Consider the following 24368-nt stretch of genomic DNA (forward strand, 5'->3'; position numbering starts at 1 on the left):
AGATCCTCAGCTCTGAGTCGTATACATTTAAGTGGACGTACATACATACATACGGATGGACAAACACTGTTCTAGATGGCTTTGCCCTGTGGGCTACGTCGTAAAAAAAACCTTTTCAGAGCACTGTGAATTCTTATTCTCCCTCGAGAGTTGGTAGCCTTCAGTTGTTTCACCCCTCTTCTCTGGAAATTGGAGAAGCTCGAGCTTTGACAATCATTCCTTGTCTGCGGACAAGTAGAACGAAGCATTCTGAATTCCACAGATTTTTAATGAAGTTTGGTAACTGTCATGAAAAGCAAGGAGCTGATGTTTAGAGTGTGAACCCTTCGTTGGATGGAGCCACACTTTTGATTGAATACATTTCCAGAATAACGTCTGATAATGTAGTTTGTGTTTCCTCAAATGTATTTTGTGTGAAATATTTGTCAATTATCCAATACTTTTCAAAGATGGTTTGAATTTTTATGCTTTTTGTGATTTGTCTTCACAGAGAAACAAATGAAACTGGTTTCTTGTTCCAACTGTTCCAAGTTGTTCAACCCTGAAGTTTTCAATCCACACATGACTCGGACTATTTGTGATGAAACTGACAAGTTTGGCATCGTGTCTGGCAACCGCAGTTGCAAAAGTTGTACAGAGACATTAATCAATATCCAAGGAAGTGGGAGATCATACAAGTGTTCTGTGTGTGACAAATCATTTACTCTTTCGTCATCTTTAAATCTTCATCAAAAACTACACACAGGTCAGAATCCCCTGAATAATGACGTTTCACCGAAAAAGGATGTGGAGATTTTGAGCTCTGGGAGAACCTCGTCCCATATCCTAAAGGCAGAAAGTGGAGAAATTGACCAATGTGAGAAATTCCAAAAGTGCTCTGTTTGCAGTAAGAATTTTCCAAATTCTTCGTCATTGAAAATACATGAAAGAATACACACAGGTGAGAAGCTGAACAAGTGTCCTGTGTGCAGCAAGGATTTTAGAACTTCCTCATCATTGAAAAAACATGAAAGAATTCACACAGGCAAAAAGTTGTACAAGTGTTCTTTGTGCAACAAGGATTTTACAACTTCCTCATCATTGAAAATACATGAAAGAATTCACACGGGTGAGAAGCCGTACAAGTGTTCTGTGTGCAGCAAGGATTTTAAAGCTTCCTCATCACTGAAAAAACATGAAAGAATTCACACAGGTGAGAAGCCGTACAAGTGTTCTGTGTGCAGTAAGGATTTTAGAACTTCCTCATCAATGAAAAAACATGAAAGAATTCACACAGGTGAGAAGCCGTACAAGTGTTCTGTGTGCAGCAAGGATTTTAGAATTTCCTCATCAATGAAAAAACATGAAAGAATTCACACAGGTGAGAAGCCGTACAAGTGTTCTGTGTGCAGCAAGGATTTTATAACTTCCTCATCAATGAAAAGCCATGAAAGAATTCACACAGGTGAGAAGCCGTACAAGTGTCCTGTGTGCAGCAAGGAATTTACTGATTCAAAGCATTTGCCTCGGCATCAAAGAATACACACAGGTGAAAAACCTTACAAATGTTCAGTTTGTAGTAAGGACTTTGCTGATTCATCATATTTACATCAGCATCAAAAATCACACACAGGAGAGAAGCCTTTCAAATGTGCTGTGTGTCCTAAGGCCTTTACTTTTTCGCAACTTTTGAAGAATCATCAAAGAATACACACGGGTGAGAAGCCGTACAAGTGTCCTGTGTGTGGCAAAGCTTATACTTTTTCATCATATTTGCATCAACATAAAAAAATACACACGGGAGAGAGGCCTCACAAGTGTTCTGTGTGCAACAAGGATTTTTTATATTCCTCGTCAATGAAAGAACATGAAAGAATTCACACAGGTGCAAAGCCGTACAAGTGTTTTGTGTGCAGCAAGGATTTTTTAACTTCCTCATCAATGAAAAAACATGAAAGAATTCACACGGGTGAGAAGCCGCACAAGTGTTCTGTGTGCAGCAAGGATTTTATATCTTCCTCATCAATGAAAAAACATGAAAGAATTCACACGGGTGAGAAGCCGCACAAGTGTTCTGTGTGCAGCAAGGATTTTATAACTTCCTCGTCAATGAAAAAACATGAAAGAATTCACACGGGTGAGAAGCCGTACAAGTGTTCTGCGTGCAGCAAGGATTTTATAACTTCCTCGTCAATGAAAAAACATGAAAGAATTCACACAGGTGAAAAACCATACAAGTGTTCTGTGTGCAGCAAGGATTTTATTACTTCCTCGTCAATGAAAACACATGAAAGAATTCACACAGGTGCAAAGCCGTACAAGTGTTCTGTGTGCAGCAAGGATTTTATAACTTCCTCGTCAATGAAAACACATGAAAGAGTACACACGGGTGAGAAGCCATACAAGTGTTCTGTGTGCAGCAAGGATTTTATAACTTCCTCATCAATGAAAAAACATGAAAGAATTCACACAGGTGAAAAACCCTACAAATGTTCAGTTTGTAAAAAGGACTTTGGTGATTCATCATCTTTACATCGGCATCAAAAATCACACACAGGAGCGAAGCCTTTCAAATGTTCAGTTTGTCATAAGGCCTTTACTTTCTCGCAAGTTTTGAAGAATCATCAAAAAATACACACAGGAGAGAAGCCTTTCAAATGTTCAGTTTGTCATAAGGCCTTTACTTTCTCGCAAGTTTTGAAGAATCATCAAAGAATACACACAGGAGAAAAGCCGTACAAGTGTTTGGTTTGCAACAAGGATTTTGGTCATTCTTCATATTTATATCAACATAAAAAAGTACACAGTGGAAGAAGACCGTACAAGTGCTCCGTTTGCAGTGAGGATTTTCAAAATTCCTCAGCAATGAAAACCCATTATAGAATTCATGCAGGTGAGAAGCCGTACTAGTGTCTGTGTGTGGCAACGCATATGCTTGTTCATCAAATTTATATAAATATCAAAAAGTACACCCTGGAGAGGTGAGAGGAGCCTCACAAATAAATGTTCTGAAAGTTAAGCGCAAGAGATTCAGCAAATTCCTCATCAGACATGGAGAAATTCACACAGTTGAGAAGGAAAGGGCATAATGTTACAAATGCAAACACTTGGGAGCGGCTATTCCAAAAACATTTTCATTAAAATATCACTTTGGTGGAACAAAATTAAACTCTTATGAAAGCATAAGAGGTTGCAGCAAGAACAGGTTGAACATGGAATAAGAAGTGAATGGTGACCAATAAATGGAGAACTTCCTTCAATGCCACATTGGTTGAATATGACGTATGCTTGGGATGAAAATCCCACAGTACAAATTTTGAAAGAGTAGGAGCACTCAAAAGAGCAATGGAACTGCACAGCAGATGGAGAGACGAGAGACTTGTGCAGCACGACAAGAGAAATTGGGATACTGTTCTTTTTGAGAGGCAGAAGATGACCAATTCACAATAACTGAAAGAGAAGTTGTGCAACAGGATGGGAACTCAGACCATGGCTCAATACCAGAAGCCCAACAGCAAGACCGGAACATCACAGAATGATACGATGCAGACCCACCGTTGGGGAGATAAAGTACAAGTCCCACCTGCGAATGCAGACGAGAAGACTTGTTTGTGTTTTTTTGTTTTTCTTTATATTATCAAGGCTTGTGGATAAGTTTGCAATAAATGAAGAGAAAATAAACATAAACTCTGATTTCATTGTCAAAATAACTTCATGCCAGGATCACTTCCATTTGTTACATATTTATGTGAATGTATGTGAGTTACCATTCAGGTCTTTGCTTATCCCTGTGTAGTAGATTAAGGGTTGTTGTGGTTGGAGGGTCAGGAGCCCTTCTGAAAAAGTGTCCGGAAACGGAAGTGACCGGAAACGGAAGAAAAAAGACACGAGGAAGAAAAGCGACGAGTATTCTTCTTCCTCGCCCCGCTCCGACGAAAGGTGGGATCGACCTTGCGCTGCGTGGAAAAGCGGCGTTCCGAAGCCCGTCTGGCGCGAGGAGTTACCGGGACGTGTACCTACCCGGTGGAGACGTCAAGTTGACGTGGGGCCGTGCATCGACCCCGCGTCTGGCACCGTTCGCGGCACCGTCTAAACAGACGCGTACGGATCGCACGTTGGGGCCTAACACGCCTTGCAAGCGGCGTGGGGCTTTTGGCTTGCTTTACCGTACCCGCTTCGCGTGGCCACGAGGGGCTGCGGCCGCGGTGCCTGGTGCGATACCTGCCCGGTGGAAAAACGTCCACCCGGGGTTCGTTCAACCGCCCGAGTGCGGCGACGCCGACCAGCATCTTGGTCAGGAGGGGCCCAGAGACATTGTGAGGGGCAGAGACCAAAAGGGGGTCGTGAGTACAGAAGTGGACACACATATATAAGATGGCCATCTTAATCATATAGGGAATTGATTGTGGATTGGGAATTGTTGATGGTTGTTTGTGGTTGAGTGCTCGGGGAATATATCCGTGATTGTATCCTTGAAATTGTATGATATCCTTACCCTGGAAATATATCATTGCACATCAGTTTCTCTTGGGTGGAATTCCTAGGGATTGCGTTGCGAAAGCGCATATATATAATACTACTTTCTGGCGAAGGTCCTCTCACGGTCCGGGGGTCACCGAGACCAGGTAGTCACCGAGGGGACCACGTAACACATTGCAGTGTTGAAAAGTCAATTTTAGAAAGTTGCCTTGACCATTTTCACTTTACAGGTTTGACATCACGGAAGGCTCATTCCATTGTTGCACTGTATCTCGTAACATTTATGGCCAATCCAAACTTTTTGGACAGTCCCATCCTCACAATGCAATGACTGTGACGATCCAATCTTTCTTCTCCCATGTGTTGTGGAATTTGGACAGTATGTAATTGATGAATCAATAATTCAATGTTGTTATGGATTCGGCACTTCCGTGGTTGTGGTTTTCATCCACTGGAAACATTTCTGGTTATGTATTATTATTCTTATGGGGGTTTGAAGGAAACAGCGATTATTGTTGGTTCGAGGTATTATGGTTATTGTTGTTTAAAGGAAATGGTTATTGTGGTTTAAAGGTTAAAAGCGCTCATCGTAAAAAAGAGACAGGAAGCCAGATCGAGAACCGGAAGACGAGGAGAGAGAAGAGGAAGAAGAGAGGCGTGATGAGAAAAAGTCGGACAAGACGCGTGTCTTGAAGCTCCGAAGCGAGTGTGATCGAGTGAACGTCGCGAGTGAACTTTGAGTCCTTGAAAGGAATTTCCTGCGATCGGTGTTATCGCTGTAGGATTGAGAAACCTGCGTAGTCAGGTATAGGCGTTGAGGTTTCGAAGAATCCCCTGCCAGGTCGCTTCGACTCACGTAAGAGCCGTCGGCCATTTTGAACCTCGCGCGTCGTTCACTGAAAAAGGTTTTGCCGCGTCAGCTTGTCTCACCCTCTGGTCGTTTGCCGGGGATATGTGTGTGTGCAAAAGCGGCGTTTGAAGATTACTTTGCGCTTCGCTGATTGAACTGTGAATGTGCACATCTGGTTCGCGTCTTTGGGATTTTCCTTTCCACCGCCAGTTTGCTGTTGGTTTGGACGACGTGACGGTCCACGCCTTGCCTACGCCTCATGACTCGCCTCATCGCCTCTTCGCCTTATCGCCTCATCACTACTCGCAGGAGGGGATTATCGTTGAGTTGTAGAGACATTGAGGAGGGTTCTTTTCATTCACTGGGAGCGCAGTGAGTTATATTACCTTTGCGGATGGTACCATCTTAAGATGTGTTGATTGTATTGTTGATTGTGACCATTGTTGTATCGTTATTCCTGTTTGATTTTTAATACATTATTTGTTGGTTGATAACCATTGGTGTGGTTTCAATATTGATTTTGACACGGAATAACATATGTTTCTGCCGTGGTTCCTCTCGGGGTTCGGAGGTATACCGAGACCAGGAGGTTGGGGAGGAACACGTAACAGAAATTGGGGGCTCGTCCAATTGACTCGTGGGCTCGAAATTGGGTCTTCGTCCGGGATTAAAAATTCCCTCATAACATTCGTTCGGGATTGACCCAGATTGAAATTGGGGGCTCATACTGAGGAGAAATTGGTGGCACGGCTTTGCTGATTAAATTCCCTAAATCTCGTACTGTGGATTAAATTCCCTAAATTTCGTCTGGGAAAGAATTCCCTGACATTCCCAGAATTCCCAAAAAATTTCCAACATTCCCAAATTTTTTCAAAAATTGGAAATTTTTTGTGTGAAGGTTAACAGGTGTTAACGGATAGTCACCATGGTGTTTGACGCAGGAAAGTTTGCGGCGTCCCCCAGTGAGGCTCAGTTCCAAGCATTAAAAAAATCAGACCTCTTGGTATTGGCCAGACATTTTAGCTTGGAGGTCCGAGCGAATATGAGGAAAGCAGAGATGCGGAGATTGGTGATACAATCTCTGGTGGGACAAGGAACATGGGAAGAAGGAGCCTTGGATTGGTTACCCGAGGAACAAGAAAATGTGGAGCTCCGGAAAATGGAGAAGCAATTGCAGAGCCAGGAAAGGTTAAAAGTAGAGGAAAGGAGAGCTGCACAGGAAAGAGAACTCAAGGAAAGAAGAGCAGCACAGGAAAGAGAACTCGAGGAAAGAAAAGCAGAGGAAAGGAGAGTTGAACGAGAACTCCAGGAAAGGTTGGAAGAGAAAAAAGCAGAGGAAAGGAGAGTTGCAAGGGAACTCGAAGCAGAGGAGAGAAAAGCCGAAAGAGAGATAAGGGAACGTGAAATGGCGCTTCAGCAGGAAATTGAACTCAAGGAGCTGGATTTAATGAAAGAACGGGGAGAGGTACCATCCATGCCGACTGGTTCGACACCGAGTCAGAACACCTGGGATGTTGGCAGACATGTGAGGCTGGTTCCACCCTTCAATGAAAAGGAGGTAGCCAATTTTTTTTCACACTTTGAGAAAGTGGCTCAACTGCTGAAATGGCCTGAGGAGTCCTGGACCATGTTAGTGCAAAGTGTTCTGGTGGGTAAAGCTCAAGATCTTTATTCGGCTTTACCGATTGACCAATGTGCAGATTATGAGATAGTGAAGAAAACCATTCTCAAAGCCTATGAATTGGTCCCTGAAGCTTACCGGCAAAAATTCCAGAATGCCAGGAAGAGGGAGAGTGAGACCCATGTGGAGTTTGCCAGATTGAAAGAAACCATGTTTGATCGGTGGTGTGATTCAAAAGGGGTTGGGAAAGACTTCGAACTATTGTGACAATTGATCTTGGTGGAGGAATTCCAACAGTGTGTCCACGAGGACATTAAAATACATCTGGAGGAAAGGAAAGTACCAAAGTTGTATGAGGCAGCAACCATGGCAGATGACTATGCCTGAACACACAGGATGGGGTTCCACAAACCTAACTTCTCGCCTCAACCTAGCCAGGGGAGCTATGGTACGTCAGGGGCGGAGAACGAAAATTAATGGGGGCGGCCTCGAGATGACTATGAGGACCACTCTGATACCACGACTTCGAGAAATCAGAAGACAACAGTTCCAAGGCAGACTTTTCCTCCGTGGGGCTCGAGACAAACCACGAGTTTCTCCTCCGGGCCGACTTGCGCTTTTTGCAACAAGCCTGGACACTTGATGTCCCGATGTTATGCTATAGCAAGACAAAATCAGGAGCGGAGTCAGACTAGTACAACTCCGAATGCAATGGCAAATGTGAGAAATCGCCCTCAAAAGGGTTACCAACCATTTATTTCAGAGTGGTTTGTGTCACTGGATGGAGACTCGACTAACCAGAGATCTGTTAGGGTATTGAGGGACAAAGGAGCACATCAATCTTTTATGCTTGAAGGCATTTTGCCATTGTCAGAGGAGATGGCAACTGGTGATAGTGTTCGTTTACAGGGGATTGGTGGCTGTGTTTGAGCTTCACTTCGTCATCCATTTGGAGTCTGATTTGGTGTCAGGACCGGTCACTGTCCGTTTACAAGCCACTCTTCCTGGAAAGGGAGTATCTTTTGTTGTCGGTAATGATTTCACCGGTGGTCAAGTTTCTGGTAACCTGATGGTTGTTAAAAAGCCCAGTAGGGAAAATAACACCACACCCGTCGGGGATGGCGGCAAATTTGGCAAGCTATTTGTTGGTGGACTGAACTTCAAAACAAAGGAAGAAGTTCTGACCTCTGTCTTCAGCGCACATGGACCGCTTTTGGAAGTGCGGCTGGTAAAAGACAGGGAAACGCAAAAGTCAAGAGGGTTTGGCTTTGTCACATTTGAAAACACAAAGGACACCAAAGAGGCAGAGAAGGATTGGAATGGCAAGGATTTGGTTGGTTGGACCATAGCCGTAGAGAAGGCAGGCCGAAGGCGTCGAGGGGGCTACAGAAGAGGAAAACATGGCGGTAGTTTTGGTGGTGGCCGCAGTCGATATTACTATGGAGGCTCCCAGAGTTACGGCAGCTCCCAAAGGAATGATTATCAGGGTAGTGGCCGAGAAGGAGACCGCTATTCACATGACTACAGTGACAAGCGGTCCAACCGGGATTATTATGAAAGTTAGAAAGAGTTGAAGCACGGAATGCTGTGGAGCAGCCGAGCAAAAATTCCGACACGGATTAACCGTGAACGCCACGTTCCTAAAGGCGTCCATGAAGTGAACTTTCCTGCACGGACTAACCGTGAACTCCACGTTCCTAAAGGCGCCCATGTCGTGAATACTTCCAGGCCTCACCACCCAACCACCATGGAACCTGGCTTTCAGCTCGGCCTCCCGGGGAAAAGTTCTGTAGATTTGCTTGACTTTGGATTTTGATCACTACCCCTTAACCTTCATTCAAAAGAAACTAAAAGTAAAAAAAAAAAATCAGAGGGTGATGAGATGGAGTTTGGCTTTGCAGGAGTCTAACTGGGAAATTGAACATGGAAAGGGCAGGGACAATGTCGTTGCTGACGCTTTGTCCAGAGTGAATTAACTTTGGAAATCTCTGTGGGTTGTTCGAAGTTTTGTTGCTTTATTTTTCGGGAATATTGAGTATTGTTACTCACGGGAATTGATGATTTGGATTGTGAATTTACTTTTGTTGGTTTAAAGAGTTTGCCTGCAAAGAAAGTTTCGCTGTGTTCAAACTTTCTTTCTTGAGAGGGGGAAGTGTTACGGATTTGGCACTTCCGTGGTTGTGGTTTTCACCCACTGGAAACATTTCTGGTTATGTATTCTTATTCTTATGGGGGTTTGAAGGAAACGGCGATTATTGTTGGTTCTCGGTATTATGGTTATTGTTGTTTAAGGGAAATGGTTATTGTGGTTAAAATCACTCACGGTAAACAAGAGACAGGAAGCCAGATAGAGAACCGGAAGACGAGGAGAGAGAAGAGGAAGCAGAGAGGCGTGAGGAGAAAAAGTCGGCCAAGACGCGTGTCTTGAAGCTCCGTAGCGAGTGTGATCGAGTGAACGTCGTGAGTGAACTTTGAGTCCTTGAAAGGAATTTTCTGCGATCGGTGTTATCGCTGTCGGATTGAGAAACCTGCATAGTCAGGTATAGGCATTGAGGTTTCGAAGAATCCCCCGCCATGTCGCTTAGACTCACGTAAGAGCCGTTGGCCATTTTGAACCTCGTGCGTCGTTCACTGAAAAAGGTTTTGCCGCATCAGCTTGTCTCACCCTCCAGTCGTTTGCCGGGGATGTGTGTGTGCAAAAGCGGCGTTTGACAATTACGTTGCGGTTCGCTGATTGAACTGTGAATGTGCACGTCTGGTTCGCGTCTTTGGGATTTCCCTTTCCACCGCCAGTTTGCTGTTGGTTTGGACCACGTGACAGTCCACGCCTTGCCTACGCCTCATGACTCGCCTCATCGCCTTATCGCCTCATCACTACTTGCAGGAGGGGATTATCGTTGAGTTATAGAGACATTGAGGAGGGTTCTTTTCATTCACTGGGAGCGCAGTGAGTTATATTACCTGAGCGGATGGTACCAGTTTAAGATGTGTTGATTGTATTGTTGATTGCTACCATTGTTGTATCATTATTCCTGTGTGATTTTTAATACATTATTTGTTGGTTGATATCCATTGGTGTGGTTTCAATATTGATTTTGACACGGAATAACATTTTTCTGCCGTGGCTCCTCTCGGGGTTCGGAGGTATACCGAGACCAGGAGGTCGGGGAGGAACACGTAACAATGTCCAAACCTTTGGCAGAAGAAGAATTAATGAATGAATGATCGTTTTAAGGCCATTTTCCCCGCTCGAGCGGGGGTTAGCCTTGCGGGCCCCATGACAATCATGGTTCCCTGTTTGAGGCAATGTTTTTATGGCTGGATGCCCTTCCTGATGCCAACCATTGGTCGCCTCTTACGACGCGCAGGGATACGGTGTACCTATCCTAAACCGGGGTATACACCGGGATCATTCATCCCAGCAAGCTGGTACTCAATTTGCCGACCTCGGAAGGATGACAGGCTGAGTCAACCCCCCCGGCATTAATTCAGCGATCGATCGGGATTCGAACCCAGGATCCTAGGATCCCAAGCCGGCACCCTAACCGCTAAGCCAACACCAGGCATTTGTCAGAAGAAGGATTGACAAATTTTAATTCCAGAGGAGGATATCACTTTTGTTTCCAAGAAGATACACAGCAAGAAACAATAAACCCTTATCAAACCAAGAGGAAAACACTGCAAATCAGGAAGCGCACACACACAACAAAATCCTAAATCAAAGTCCGAAGTGAAAAATCCTGGAAATAAGTGGATATATCTTTTACTCATGTTCGAAACCACCAGGACATCTGAAAGGTTACTTACTTTATACGATGTAAATTTAAACTACAAAAAAACTTTATATATTTTACTTATTAAACTTTTAAATATAATCTTAGAAATACCTGAGTTTTGCCAGCACATCAAATTCCAAACCTGCATGTTATCCGTAATTCATTCATGCTATGATTTCCTCAGTTCTCACAGTACGAGGCCTACCTGGTGGCTGTTTTGGAAGAATGATGCCGGGGGGGGGGGGGGGGGGCTATCTTAGATAAAGCTGTCTTGGCACGGATATACACCACAACACACATCCCCTTTGGGGGAGAAAACCCATTTGGGGAGGGGGGGGGGGGGGGGGAATGAATACGTCACAACCTTCATTGTATGACCCTTAGTGCTCCTGTCAAATTTGGTTGAGATTGGATAAGGAACGACCAAATGTATCATGGTCAAAAATGGTCAGACAGACAAATAGACCCAAATCGAATCCCCTCTCCATTGGCGACGATGATAAACGTCATCTTGTTCAGGATACTCGACATTTTATACAAAATAGAACACATTGATCTTTGAATGAATAACAGATGGAAATCTCTTGTTGTCCCATTTTCGAGTTCATGGTTCAAATGCGAGCCGTGGTTCCTCGATCTGTGCCGAATCTGCGGATTGGAATTAAACAATACCTTGAATATTTGTTCCGAAAACCTCGTTCTACGGCGAATCTGCATATTGGAATTTGTGAAGAAACTATTTTCCGGCATTGCTTGAGTGAACGGACTTCGCTCACACGTTGTTGTGTGCACTGTACCCTGTACTGTACAGGACTGTACCACACTGTACTCTTCACTTCACTGTTCGCCATGAATGGAGATCTCTCCGGTGAGGATAACAGGTTGAACCCTCCGGGATCCTCGAGTTTCTCCGATGGAAGGAACTTGGTCGGTCCTGAAGATTCTCACTCGGACTGCAGGTTCAGGATCGCTCGACCTGAGGAGAACAAGTCCGGACACGGTACGTGATGTTTACTGTTTAAATACATTTACACGGGGAATCACACCATGGACGGGGAGGGTTCACTCGTACAAGATCGTGTCGATGTCCTGATCGGGTTCACTCGTAGTCGTACAAGATCGTGTCGAAGTTCTGTTCGGGTTCCCTCATACAACTACAAGATCGTGTCGAAGTTCTGTTCGGGTTCCCTCGTACAACATCGTATCGATGTCCTGATTGGGTTCCCTCGTACAAGATTGTGTCGATGTCCTGATCGGGTTCATTCATACAAGATCGTGTCGAAGTTCTGATCGGGTTCCCTCGTACAAGATTGTGTCGAAGTTCTGATCGGGATCCCTCGTACAACATCGTGTCGATGTCCTGACCCGGTGATTCGATTCTGCTCGTTGTTATCGAAGCTCGAACGGAGATTTTGATTCCTGAGAGCAGATTCGTTAATGGACGAGGTGTGAGAGAAGTTCGATCGTTTCCTCCTCTTCCCTCGGATTCTACCTGCTCTCTCCTTTACCTTTGTTATAATCACCTGTACACCTTCGGAACTCTTTATCAGTTTTGGTGCTGAGTTTATTTATTTCGTGTTGTTTGTTACGTCAGAAACACAAAATGGCAGAAGGTTGAGGACGGGAGACGTTTTTCGATGCAGGTGAGGAAGGTGAAAGTTGTAAAGGTGAAGGTGAAAAGGAAGGTGAAAGGTGACGAAGGTGGGAGTTTCAGATGGTGATGGGAGAAACGAGGTTTTTTGAACCAATTGTTTCAGATGGGATGTATATTGTGCGTTGAGTGGATGTTCGTGGTTTGAAGGTTAAATTGTCCTTCAGTTCTTCTTGTGTGAGAAGGAAATCGCTCTTGATTTGTAAAATATCAGATCTTGATTTTGGCAGATCTGGATCCAGACCTGAACCAAACCCGAATCAGCTTGTTCTTGTCACCGACCTAACTCATCCACCAAGTGTTTTTGTTTTTTGTTTTTTTGTGTGCAAGATCGAGGCTCCTGTAAGAGATAACATTAATGACAAAAAACAAACAAACGGATACATCAGACGAAATAAAGGGAGTGGGAGACAAGATGGGAAGAGAGGGGGAAGCACACAAGTACACTTGAGAGCAGGGACATCAGGAGATCTGTGGGAGGCAGAGGGCTTGGGGGGAGGAGGCATGGGAAGGGAGGTGGGGGTGGGAGAGGTTAAAAACGCGTTGACACTGCTAGCAATTCCAAGAAAGAAATTGGTATTTCACAAAAGTGGATCTGTGGTGAATTAGCGGGGGTACAAAAGATTAAGATTTTGATGGGGGATGATAAGAGATGGTGGTGAACAGCTGTTTTAAAGACCTGGAGAGAGGAGTGGGATTGAAGGGAGTGGGGGAGTTTGTTCCAGAGGCGGGAGAAAAGAGGAATGAAAGAGTGAAGGTGAGCAGGGAGTCAGGTGAGCAGGCAGATCTTGTGTGACCTGCAGGAGTATTTGGGTGACAGAGCACAGACAGGGCTGGTGGGGCCAGGCCAGAGAGGAGTCGGTAGAAGACAAAGACCACCAACCTGCCTGCGATGAGAGAGTGAAAGGCCCTCAGAGTTGGCATCATCTCAGGAGATTCCAATGATTCTGAAAGCTTTGGTTTCAACGGCGTGAAGCCGAGCTCGGTGTGAGGCAGGAGCACTAGCCCAGAGGGGAGAACAGTATTCCATTGAGCTGCGGATGAAAGCCTTGGATGTGGTGAGGAGCTCAGGTGTGCCAAGGAAGGACTTCGTATGACAGAGAATGCCAAGTCGGCGACTGGCTTTGGAGGCCAGCTTGGAAATGTGTTTTTTCCAGGAAAGGTCATGGCAGATTGTGAGACCCAAGAGATTGAGTGACAAATCTTCTTGGAGAGGATTGTTGAGAAAGTAGATGGGAGGGTTGTCGAGACGGTCTTTTCAAAAAGACATAGTGAGAGTGTGAGATTTGTCAGGATTGAAAGATATGTTCCACTTGTTTGACCAGTCTGTGATTTTGTCCAGGTCTGCAGAGAGTGAGGAGGCTGCAGACTGCCGAACTGAGATATGAGGAATGGAGCGGCAGATAGTGGAGTCATCAGCAAATAGATAGAGAGGATTTTACAGAGAGTCGGAGAGATCATTGATGAAGACCAGAAAAAGCACAGGGCCCAGAACACTACCTTTGGGAACTCCAGCCTGAACAGGAAGGGGAGATGAGGGAAACCCATTCAGGACCACACGTTGACTATGACCAGAGGAAGTCCGCAAGCCATGCATGGAGATTTCCATGGATATTATAGGAGGAGAGTTTGGTGAGCAAAGCAGGGTGCCAGACCGTATTGAAGGCACTTGATATGTCAAGGGAGATGGCTCTAAGTACCTGTTTGATGTTGAGGACCTCCATCCATTGTTGAGACAGCAGAAGCAACATGTCCAGAGTAGAGTGACCTGGTCTGAATCCAAATTGATGATCAGAGATCAAGCCATTGGAGAAGAGGAAAGATTTGATATCCCAAGCAATGATGGATTCCATGACTTTGCTGATAATTGGGAGAAGGCTGATTGGTCTGTAGTTGGAAGGATCTGTTTTTGCACATTTTTTGTGTTAAGCGGTAATGTTGGCTGATTTCCAAACTGATGTCAGATGGCCTTGAGCAAAAGAGAGGGTGAAGAGAACAGACAGAGGGTGTGAAAGAGCGGCAGAGCAGGATTTTAGGACCCATGGGCTGATGCGGTCTGGTCCAGTTGCAGAATCAGAGTTGAGTATTGACAGAAACTTCTCCACCTTGCCAGGAGAGAAGGACACAGAGTCCAGCAGCAGCTGGGTACGACTGGGTATGGTGGGTACAGAGAGAGACGGGTTTGGAACACAGGATTTTGAGGCAAAGACAGAGTTGAGGCATTCAGCTTTTTCACTTGCTGAGTCAGCTGTGTAGCCATTTGATGAAAGGGGGAAGATGGAGGGGGAACAAACACCAGAAATAGATTTGAAAAGACGCCACCAGGATTTGGAAGAGGGAGACAGGTTTGAGAGTTCAGTCTTGAGAGCAGGGAGATAATATTTCCTGTCTCTCCTGAGGGTAGACACACACCTGTTCCGGGCTTTGTGAAAGGAAATGAGATTGCCTTCAGTTGGATATGCCTTCCATGAGGAAAAGGTAAGTTGTTTCAGGGCGACTGCCTCACCACAACATTCCGTGTACCATGGATGGGAGTAAGGGTATGTCAACTGAAGACGGGATGGTATAAATCTGTGCATGAGAGAGAGCAGTTTACTTTGGAAGAATTCCCAGGATGAGTTGATGTCAGAGGCAGTCGAGATGGGAGACCAGTCCAGATGATTGATGGCTGCTTGAAGACCCTGCCAGTTGGCCTGAGTAAAATGCCAGACGAGTCGATGTTGAGGAGGCTCTCTGAGAATGGCCAGAGAGATGTCTACTTTAACAAGCACATGATCAAAAGAACCGATTGGAGCAGAAGAAGAGCAGCAGACATTTGCAGGGACGTTTGTCATAACCAAGTCTAGAAGAGAAGATGCTCCATTGACTGATATCCGGGTTGGGAAATTGACAGATTGTGTCAGTCCCAATGAGTCGCAGAAGTCCTTTGCTGAGGTGCCATGGCTGGTGAGAGAGGGACCCACACCCAGCCAGCCGGCATGATGACAGTTGAAATCACCACATATGAGGAAGAGAGAGTTGGGATGAGTGGATATAAAGTTGGTCCATGTTATCAGACAGCGAGATGTAGATGGAGTCATCACTGTTTGTTGGACGGTACAGAACACATATGAACAAAAGGTGGGAGCGAAGTGGAAGCCATAGCCAGAGGTACTCCTGGGGGTGAGGTGGAGAGAGGGCAGTGCAGGGAGAGTGAGTACGAGAGTTTTTGATAAAGATAGCCACCCCACCTCCAGGACAAGGCTCAGGTCTATCATACCAGAGGAGGGAGTAACCAGGGAGAGATATTAAGGAATCGGAGACATCTTGAAGGAGGAAAGTTTCTGTTAAGCAGATTAAGTCTGGTTTGTCAGAAGCAACCTGCATGGAGAGGTCAATCGGGTTTGAGCAAAGGCCCCGGATGTTTGAGGCCCATACCATTAAGGAAGAGGAAGGGGGAGCGTCGGATACAGAAGACAAGGGAGGGGAGGGATAGGGTAAGATGAGGAAGAAGAGGAGGTCAGGAGAGCTGTTCATGGTGTGTCAGAGATTTCAGAAGAGCTATGAGAAATGGAAGGATGAGGAGGACAAAAGGTTTGATGGTGATTGGGGGAGGTGCAATGAGGTGTTGCTTGAAGGGTGGCAGACAAAGGAAGAAGGTTGGAGGAGATGGAGGGAAGAGTTGGAGGGGAGAATTGGAGAAAAAAGGAGTGTGGGGAGATTTAAAGGGATGGTGGGAGTTTTGAAATGGAGGGGTGAGGGGGGAATTTTGGAGGGGAGGGGTGTGGGGTGAGTTTGGAGGGGAGGGGTGAGGAGGGAGTTCAGGAGGGGAAGGTCGAGGGGGGAGTTTTGGAAGGGAGGGGTGAGGGGGGAGTTTAAGAGGGGAGGAGCAAGGGGGGAGATTTGAAAGGGATGGGTGAGGGGGGAATTTAGGAGGGGAAGGATGAGTTTGGATTTTGGAAAGTGTTGGACAATGAATGGAAAACGAACGCGTATTGCAAAATGAGTTTCTTGTGATTTTCAAGTCAGAGATCCGTTTGAATACGTTGGAGGAGGCGTGGAATGCAGGTGAGTTTCGGCAATGTAGGAAGGAAGAACTAGAAGAGATTGAATTTTTATTTGAAATGAAGAGATTTGGTGAGCAACTCGAAAACAACCTTTTAAAGAAGAAGAAAAATGTGTGTTATAATATACAACAGAACAAAACACTTCAGGGGAAAGTTAAAACATTTTAAAACTAAGCAGTGAAAACAAGCTGGGGAAATTCCCGAAATGAGGGCATGAAGGATTCCTAAGGGGGATTACGGATTCCAGCACAGGTTCAGAAGCAGGAACAGAAGGATAGGAGATTGACAGAAAGGAGAGCAGAGAACGAAGGAACAGGGAGGTGCATAAGCAATATTTTAGCACTGAGGGAGAGGCCTACTTTTTTAATTTTTCATTAATGTTTTTTTGAAGGTTATGTGAAAGTGGATCAGAGGAAGAAGGATAAAGTTGAAGAAGTATGGTGAGAACTGGAATTGGAAAGGTGTCGTTTGACTGGAGAGGATTGAGTAATGAAGGAAGAAGAGGAAAAAACAGAAAAAAACGGGTGGGGCGAAACAAGTGGTTGAAGAATGAACGAACGCGGGAAATAGAAGGACATTCCTTTTTTAGTTTTTTTTGTATTTAGACGAAACAGAGGGGAAGATGTTCTGGGAAGTATGAGGTGAAAAAAGACTGGAAAAATGGACCACAAACGAAAGTAAATGGACCACAAACGACCGCTGGGAGGAGACAAAGCCTTGAGGCCTGGAAAACCAGGCCTGAAAACGCTGCAGGAACCAACAGACAATTATGCACAGGTATGCACGATTTACACCGAGATCAAACTGGAAATGTACAGGAGGCACTTGCACTGTGAAATAAAAATACAGTTTTGACAAAAATACAAATGGTAAAAATTCTTAACTTTGGGAGCACGGAGAGCTGGCAAAAACACACGACCTCACCGGCAAAACCGGAAGCGGGAGGGATGATGATCTCAAAGTGTTATCAAAATCCATCCACAACTTTTTGAAACATTATGTTGTATATCGTTTGTGGGCCTTTCTCTTTAAAAAATTTTAAATCCTATGCGGATCCAGATCTTCACCTACATCGAATCAGTTTGTCATTTGGAAAATTTGGCCTATGAAGTGTTTACATGATAAATTGTCATCACAAATTTGGATGATAAATTTTCAAATTGATGCCTCACAGGTGTTTTACATGTTTTGGATGGCAATTACCCTGACCTTTGACGAATATTGACAATATTTAATACCAAACATGCATACAAATAAGATGTGCAAGGTTCATTCTGAGATCTTGAAAAATTCCTGAGGTTTGTCAATAATAAAATCACGTAAACATTCCATTTGATTTAATGGGGGTGAAATTGTTGTCATGGACACCGTTTTTCTCTTTTCCACATTGGACTTGTCTCTTTGCCATGTGGGACGTGTCTCTTTGCCATGTGGGACGTGTCTCTTTGCCATGTGGGACGTGTCTCTTTGCCATGTGGGACTTGTCTCTTTGCCACGTGGGACTTGTCTCTTTTTCTTGTGGGACTTGTCTCTTTTCCTCGTGGGCCTTGTTTATTTGCTGCATGGGACTTCGCCTCTGTGCTTGTCTTGGTCTTGTGTCTTTGCTGCGTGGGACTTGTCTCTTTGTCAAATGGCACTTGCCTCTTTGCCACGTAGGATTCTTTCTATTCCACATGGGACTTTTTCTATTTAATGTCATGTTTTTAATCAATATATCAGACAATATAGTGCACATGTTATTTTTGCCTTTTTTCTATGAGTGCCACATGCTGATTTTCCTTTTTTCTGTGTCAGATTTACTTTTCCGTTTCCAGTCACCGATTTCCTGAATTCTGTCCATTTCTCCAAAACTAAACACTTGCTGTCCAGAGCTGCATTGGGAATTTTCGTTAATTTGGAAGTACCATTTGAAGTAGAGTTTGATGGGGTGTTTTTATTTTCAGATTTTATTGTGGAAGTAAAAGTGGAGTCCGAGTTCATTGACGATTACCCCTCGCTTGTCAAAGGTGTGGAGAACAACAGCAAAAACAAAAATATTAATCTTCAGTGATGGTTCTAACCATCACTAAATTGGCACACCTATAACATGCCTTCATGGGAAAGCAATAAATTGTCAAATGGTTTGCAGATGAAGCTCTTCTGGGGACGATGGAAACTTTCCAAAGTTATTTCGAGACTTCCCAAGATGCTTTGAGCAATGAACATGGAAAGGAGGAAACACGTGATTCTCATCCCATGGAGTCCAGCAAAGCTGTTCAGCTGCTTGAGGGTAAGCCAAACTTTATAATGAACATATGACACGGCTTTGACTTGTTTGTTTGTTCTTTTTCAATGATTAAACCTTTTTGTTCCAAACTCTGGAATAACAGATCCATTAAATTGTGGTCAACCAAGTGAGCTTGTTTACATTCACTGGACATGGATATTAGTTGCGTATAAAAGACGCAGATGTGGACAGGGATTGTATTTGAATAAAATACCCAGAAATTTTAATGCAATTTGCATTTCTGGCATTTTCTCAGGATGGATTGGACACATAAAGCCAAGTTGGAAAAGTCTCTGCTTTATTAATATACACCTTGGAAATAGCATTGGAAATAACAAATCAAGTGAGATGAATGCACCGTGTTTGGATGACTTGCTGTGGAAGTACGTTCTCCAAATCAGTTTCATAACAATCTTAAAATATCTAGTATTTGATGTTTCCATCTCCACAATGTGTTAAACCTGGAACATTTCCGAGAACAATAAATCTGGCACATATTTTGATTTAATGGGAGCCTCTCCCAGCTAAGCTCGAGTTGCACATCACACCATTCAGGTTCAATCTCGTCTCACTGTCTCTCCTATTAGGCCTCAAGCTGAGGCCTGAAATAGTGCCAAAAAAATGAGTTTCGTTCCGAACTCGTGGGACTACGATTTCTATGCATTTTTTAAATTGTATACAACATGCCTGACCTTGTGTTAAAAGTTTAACTCTGAAATCCTGCCAGTTTCCGCGAACCGCCATGTCAAACTAGGTCATGTCGAGTCAAAAAGGAGGATTTTTAGCTCAGGTGCCGACTTTGCGGCGTGGAATCTCCGTCAGTACATACAATTCAGCCTCGGAATTTATGCTCGGCACAGACCTCCCATGGTTCTGTGGCCATGTCAGTTTTGAAGGCTCTTACTTACGCACGCATCATACAGCGGAAATGTAAAAAATGTACTTTTGTCGTACGTACCTACTGTAAAATTCAATGAATTTCTCCGAAATTAACCCAAAATATTTTCGAAACCATCAGAGATATCCTCTCGAAAATGGGTAAGCTTGGCATATGGAAGGGATACTGCTTATTGACGACGTTTCGTGGTTGCCTGGAAAACAACTGATAAAGGCTACACTAAAAATGCCTCCAGATGCATATGGGGACCGCATGATGACCAGGGATAGCAGAGTGAATGTAGAGTAGGGAAGCTTGGTATTATGGTCGGCGGTATGAATCCGATGAATACATGATAATCCATTGATACAATAAGTATCAATTCATAGATGATAATAAGGCACACACCTGAAGTAAATCGCATGATAGTTTATTCACCGTCGTGTCAATACGCAAAGATGCAGGCTTCGATGTTTGCGAAAATTCTGAATGTCCACGGGCTCAAGTAGCACAAATCCTCTTAAAATTTCAAGGCAATCGGATGAAAATTGAGGATTTTACAAATTCGACAAAGTTGGTGAACTTTGGCCTATGGTGACCTATTGACCTTTTGATCCCAAAAACAATAAGCTTCTTGCTTATGATCAACTCTACCATTTGGTGAAATTTCGTGAAGATCGGTTGAAAATTGTGACCTGTAGGCGCCTGACTGACAGACAGGCAAGCAGACAGACAAACAAAGACAGACAGACAAACAGACAGACAGACAAACAGACAGAATAACGCACAAGATCAAGCAATATACTTGAAAAATCTCAGGTATAATTAATCAGCAATTATTTTGTCAGGTAGAACAGCAAGGTGATAGTGAGCATTTTATTATTAAAATTAGTATACAGTGCACGTTTTTATGCCTCCGCAGGACGGTTGTCCGTCCGGTTGTCGGTCCGTACCAGACTTTCGTTTCCAGAATAACCGCTTATGGGATTGGCTTATTGGTATGAACTGTAATAATTGGGATGATAACAAAATTGGTATGAACTGTAATGCAAAGATGAACTGGTTCGATTTTGGGTTGAAAAGGTCAAAAGGACCATGGTCATGTGACCTTTAATTTAAAATCTTGGTTACCACAACTTGTGGACGAGAGAAGGGATTTCAATCAAACTTGACAGTAAATATCGCGGATGCTTCTTCATGGTGGTCGAACCCTTCCCCCTCCCCCTCCAATGCAATTCGGGGGCAAAATCTTCCCCATTCTGTCCTGCTGCCCGGATTCGTCAGGTCAGCGCTTTATTAGGGTCAGAGTGCCGATTGGTCCCCATGGACCGTCCCTTTCCCTCTTGTCCCTGTTTCTCTCTTTCTCCAACTCTGACGTGGCCCTGACTTCGTGAAGGTGGGTCACACCATCCTAGATGTGGGGGATCTCTGGGTCGTTTCTGGGAGATCGATCCGCTGTCTTTGTGTCACGGGCTTGTTCGAGAGAACTGTCCGAAGTGATACAACAACAACCAAATTTGACACCACAATGGCCTGCTGTGCAAAGATGGACAGATTAAATTTTTGGGTGTAACAGGACATGTGCCCTTTGAAAATATTTTTGCAGATCATAACTCGAGTTTGAAACATCTGAGGTTTTACCTCTGTCATGTGACCTTTAATCGAGATCAGACATAAACAGTGGGTTGACCGAACGCAGGCGGACGCATATCCAATATCACCCACCGATGCAGACATTGTACAACAGAGCTCGTTTCGTCCCACCCTGCACAATAACTTGGGGTATAATTAGCAGTGGAGGTAGATCCTAGACTCGTGTAGGTAGATCCTAGACTCGTGGAGGTAGATCCTAGACTCGTGGAGGTAGATCCTAGACTTGTGGAGGTAGATCCTAGACCCGTGGAGGTAGATCCTAGACTCGTGGAGGTAGATCCTAGACTCGTGGAAGTAGATCCTAGACTCGTGGAGGTAGATCCTAGACTCGTGGAGGTAGATCGTAGACTCATGGAGGTGTATCGTAGACTCGTGGAGGTGTATCGTAGACTCGTTGAGGTGTATCGTAGACTCGTGGAGGTGTATCGTAGACTCGTGGAGGTGTTGGTGATCTCGACGTTGACCAGATGCTGGTGTCTGTTGGCAAGATTGTGACACTCACCGTCCAATTGCAGTCACGTCTGCAGGCATTCACGATATTTACTCCATCTAAGAGGCGTAAACAGCGAATAGTCAGGGAATATTGCAAAAATTTGGGAACAAATTCCTTACCAAGAAATTTCTTCACCAATGTGTTTGTAAGGGTGTCCACTAACACATTTAAAAAAGTTTAAATTCAAGTCCCCTGGGGGAACCCGTGACAGGGGTCAACAGGGGTCAATTACCTTTTTTAAGATCAAATTTTTCTTATATTTACATTCTGGGTCACAGTATCCAACAGGAAGCATCAAAATTATTCAAAGTAGGCTCATTTTAAAGCTAAGAACATATCTGACATGGTGATACCTAAAACAAATCAATATGTTAAAAAGTTTACACAATTCTGAGCAAAAAAAAATAATTTTTTGTCATTTTTGGGGTAAAAATTAACTTTTCTGGTCTACAATTCGTCTTCTAGGTATATACCCCTTCGTTTCATTTTTCTGAAAGTTTCCAGCAAACTGCCCAAGATATGCAGCCTTAATGTATTATAAGTAAAACATTCTGGTATTTATAAAATTGAAACTATGAAAGGTCACTGACCTTTATTGTCTTCCCTTATTGTAACACTAGCAGAAGTACCCGGCATTGCCGGGCGGGGGAGGGGAGGGGGAGGGGGAAGGGGAGGGGGGGAACGGGGGGGGGGGGGGAGCGAGCCCCTTGGCAAAGCGAGGGATTTTTTTTTTCATAGCATCATAGCGTTCATAGCGTTTCATAGCGTCATAGCGTTTTTTTTTTTTATCATAGCGTTCATAGCGTTCATCGCGTCATAGCGTTTCATAGCGTTTCATAGCGTCATAGTGATTTTTTTTTTCATAGCGTTCATAGCGTCATAGCATTCATAGCGTCATAGCGTTCATAGCGTTTCATAGCGTCATAGCGATTTTTTATTTCATAGCGTTCATAGCGTCATATCGTTCATAGTGTTACGGATTTATGTGAATTACTATTCAGGTCTTTGCTTATTAAGGTGTAGTCGATTAAAGGTTGTTGTGATTAAAGGGTCAGGAGCCCTTCTGGGGAAAAGGAGACCGGAAACGGAAGATGAAAAGACACGAGGTCCGGGAGAAGCAGCAATCTTCTTCCTCTTCCTCGCCCAGCGCCGAGAAGAGCGGTATCGATATTGAGCAGCGTGGGGAACGCTGCATTGGAAAGCCCGTCTGGCGAGAGGAGTTACCTGGACGTGTAATTACCCATTTACACGTCAAGTCGCCGTGGGTTCGTGCACGGAACCAAGCGTCCGGCACAGTTCGCCTCACCGTCTACAAGGACGCGTACGGGTCGCACCTTGGGCCTCGCGCGCGTTGCAAGCCGTGCTTGGTTTTGCCCCGTTGCTTGGCAAGGAGGTGTGCGCTGCAGCAGCTGTCCCCGGTACGAGACGTGCACGTTTGGAGCACGTCCGCCCATGTGCGGAGAAGAGAGACATTGTGAGGAAAGTGACCCAAGTGGTCGTGAGTGGGGACAGGGGGGGACACATATGTAAGATGGCCATCTTAGTGATTGATTGTTGATTGTTGATGGTTGTTGATTCCTTGGGGGAATATATTATTGATTACTCTGGATCCTTGGTGTGGGGTTTCTTTTTGACTGGAATTCATATTGATTGCGTTACGAAAGCGTATAAATCATAGATCTTTCTGGCGGAGTTCATCTCACGGTCCGGGGGTCACCGAGACCAGATAGTCACCGGGAGGACCACGTAACAATAGCATCATCACGTGATCGCTCTGAGCGAAGCAGCGCCCACCTGCTCTGATTCCGTTGATTCCGTGTGCTGAAATGCGCTGAGGTAAATATGAATAAAAAATATGGATCGTCAAATATTTTGAGTTCGGCCATGTTCGTCCCAGGCTCAATGGCCATGTCTATGCCAAATATCAAGCACGTAAGCCTCTCCGTTTAGGAGTCTATCGGTAACATTACACACACACACACACACACGCACACACACACACACACACACACACACACACACACACAAACTGTGTTTTATATATATAGATAAATTGTAATAACTGTTACAGGGAATCCGGAATCGGTTTACCATCGGTTCGTCCGCTTTCGTGTAAGGGTTTAAATCTATACTGCTCCACAATGTCAAATACTTCAGGAGTCGAGGTCTGAGTCTTCTCCAGACTCTACATCATCAGGGATACAGTTCATACATGTAATGCCTGTACAACTTCCGCATGCTGAGATACACTTGACACCATTCTTCTTGCAGTTGCACCGCCGGTTGCTGCAATCTCCAGCACAATTGCAGGTCGTGAACCGGAGCAGCTCCTCAGGAGCCATGGGGTCTACTGTTGGAACTGGCTCATAACCACGAACCCCTACCGTCCATCCATAGTCACTGGGGTCCAAAGACATGCTCTGCAGCAGCATCCACTCCTGGGTTTGGAGATAGGCACGGAGAGAATGCTGTGCAGCTGCACCCTCTGTTGGAGGTAGAGTCTCTGGTTTGATCAGCCCGGCCGCCGCCTTCCGCGAGAACATGTTGTATCGAATTGCACCCAAAGTAGTACCTGGTTCATGGTAAATGTGCTGGAAAATCGCAATACCAGCCCCGATCACCACGTCCTTAGTAGCCCGTACGTCAAGGAAGATGTCCATATGTTCATCAATGTCCC

General features: G+C 44.6%; 1 protein-coding gene across 1 annotated transcript in view; it reads left to right on the plus strand.

Moving 5' to 3' along the window:
- LOC137428494 (uncharacterized) overlaps window positions 1–19293 on the plus strand; it is a 36270-nt gene extending 16977 nt beyond the window's left edge. The window contains exons 3-8 of the mRNA XM_078777370.1: window positions 491–1528; window positions 1613–2872; window positions 11517–11705; window positions 18217–18408; window positions 18531–18671; window positions 19256–19293. Coding sequence (XP_078633496.1) covers window positions 491–1528; window positions 1613–2872; window positions 11517–11705; window positions 18217–18408; window positions 18531–18671; window positions 19256–19293 — 2858 coding nt within the window. The remainder of the gene's footprint in view (window positions 1–490; window positions 1529–1612; window positions 2873–11516; window positions 11706–18216; window positions 18409–18530; window positions 18672–19255) is intronic.
- Window positions 19294–24368: the final 5075 nt, after the last annotated feature.

This window comes from Myxine glutinosa, chromosome 5 (assembly GCF_964187855.1).
Source record: "Myxine glutinosa chromosome 5, kmMyxGlut1.1, whole genome shotgun sequence".
NCBI lineage: Eukaryota > Metazoa > Chordata > Myxini > Myxiniformes > Myxinidae > Myxine > Myxine glutinosa.